Consider the following 933-nt stretch of genomic DNA (forward strand, 5'->3'; position numbering starts at 1 on the left):
AATCTCGGATGGCATTAATTCTAGACGGAACTGGCTGTTCGGGCAAAACATCTATGCTACAAAAGTTCGCTTCAGAGAGATTCAAGGTCATTATTGGGGATTATGCAGAGGATTGCATTCAATACGGATCATTCAAGAACAAGAATAATGATAATGTGCTTGAGCTTACATATATGTTATTCCAATTTGGTGAGTTGAGGCCTAACGCTCTCCATGATAGAGGGCCTTTGAGCTCTTTAGCGTACAGAATGGTCCATGATATTCTAAACGGCAAACATACATTGCATGAGTTCGAGGTTCTGTTTACTCAACTCCCTCCCGAGATCTGGAGTGTACTTGGCCAGGTTAAGACGTTAATAGTGATTGAACAAGACCCGACTGGAGCATTAGAAAGAATGATCTTGCGAAATAATGGTATTGACATTATGACTGAGGCGTACGTTGAGATTCAGAATGCAGTTTTCAGATTATTGGCGAGATACACTAATGCTGAAGTTATTACGCACGAAAAGGATCAGCCGATGGATGAATGGATTCAAATGCTGCAAGAGAGAGTTAAATTCCATCTTACGCAATGATCTAAGTGAGGAGGGATAAAGTGTAAAAGGAACGACCAAGCGTAAGATAAACAGCCCAGTAAATGACCGCGCACACGCGCGGAAGAGGATTTTTGAAAAAAAAGAGAAAAACTTTGGAGGAATATAATATAAAAAGATACCAAGGACTTAGACGAAATAAGGGATAGATCAGGCATGTGCATTATCGATTTCTGGGGTACGGAAGCAATTGTATCGGTTGTTGGCTCTGTCTGTGCCATCTGCGGGTCGGATCGGTAGCTGTCGAACCAAATGAGTAGACCGTTTGTGTTCTAGTGTTAGGACACGTTTGCGCGCCAGTGGAGAGCAGTGGGACGGTGGGTGCTCCTGACTGTCA

At 43.0% G+C, this 933-nt stretch overlaps 1 protein-coding gene across 1 annotated transcript; it reads left to right on the forward strand.

Annotated features, from left to right (window-relative positions):
- Positions 1–8: 8 nt before the first annotated feature.
- On the forward strand, positions 9–578 carry GNI_202180 (hypothetical protein; the record flags this gene model as incomplete). The annotated part of the gene is made up of 1 exon (XM_011135450.1): positions 9–578. One exon carries the CDS (start codon positions 9–11, stop codon positions 576–578), a length of 570 nt encoding a protein of 189 aa, XP_011133752.1.
- Between the last annotated feature and the right edge of the window lie 355 nt (positions 579–933).

The sequence above is a fragment of the Gregarina niphandrodes genome (genome assembly GCF_000223845.1).
Source record: "Gregarina niphandrodes unplaced genomic scaffold scaffold00112, whole genome shotgun sequence".
Classification (NCBI taxonomy): Eukaryota; Apicomplexa; class Conoidasida; order Eugregarinorida; family Gregarinidae; genus Gregarina; species Gregarina niphandrodes.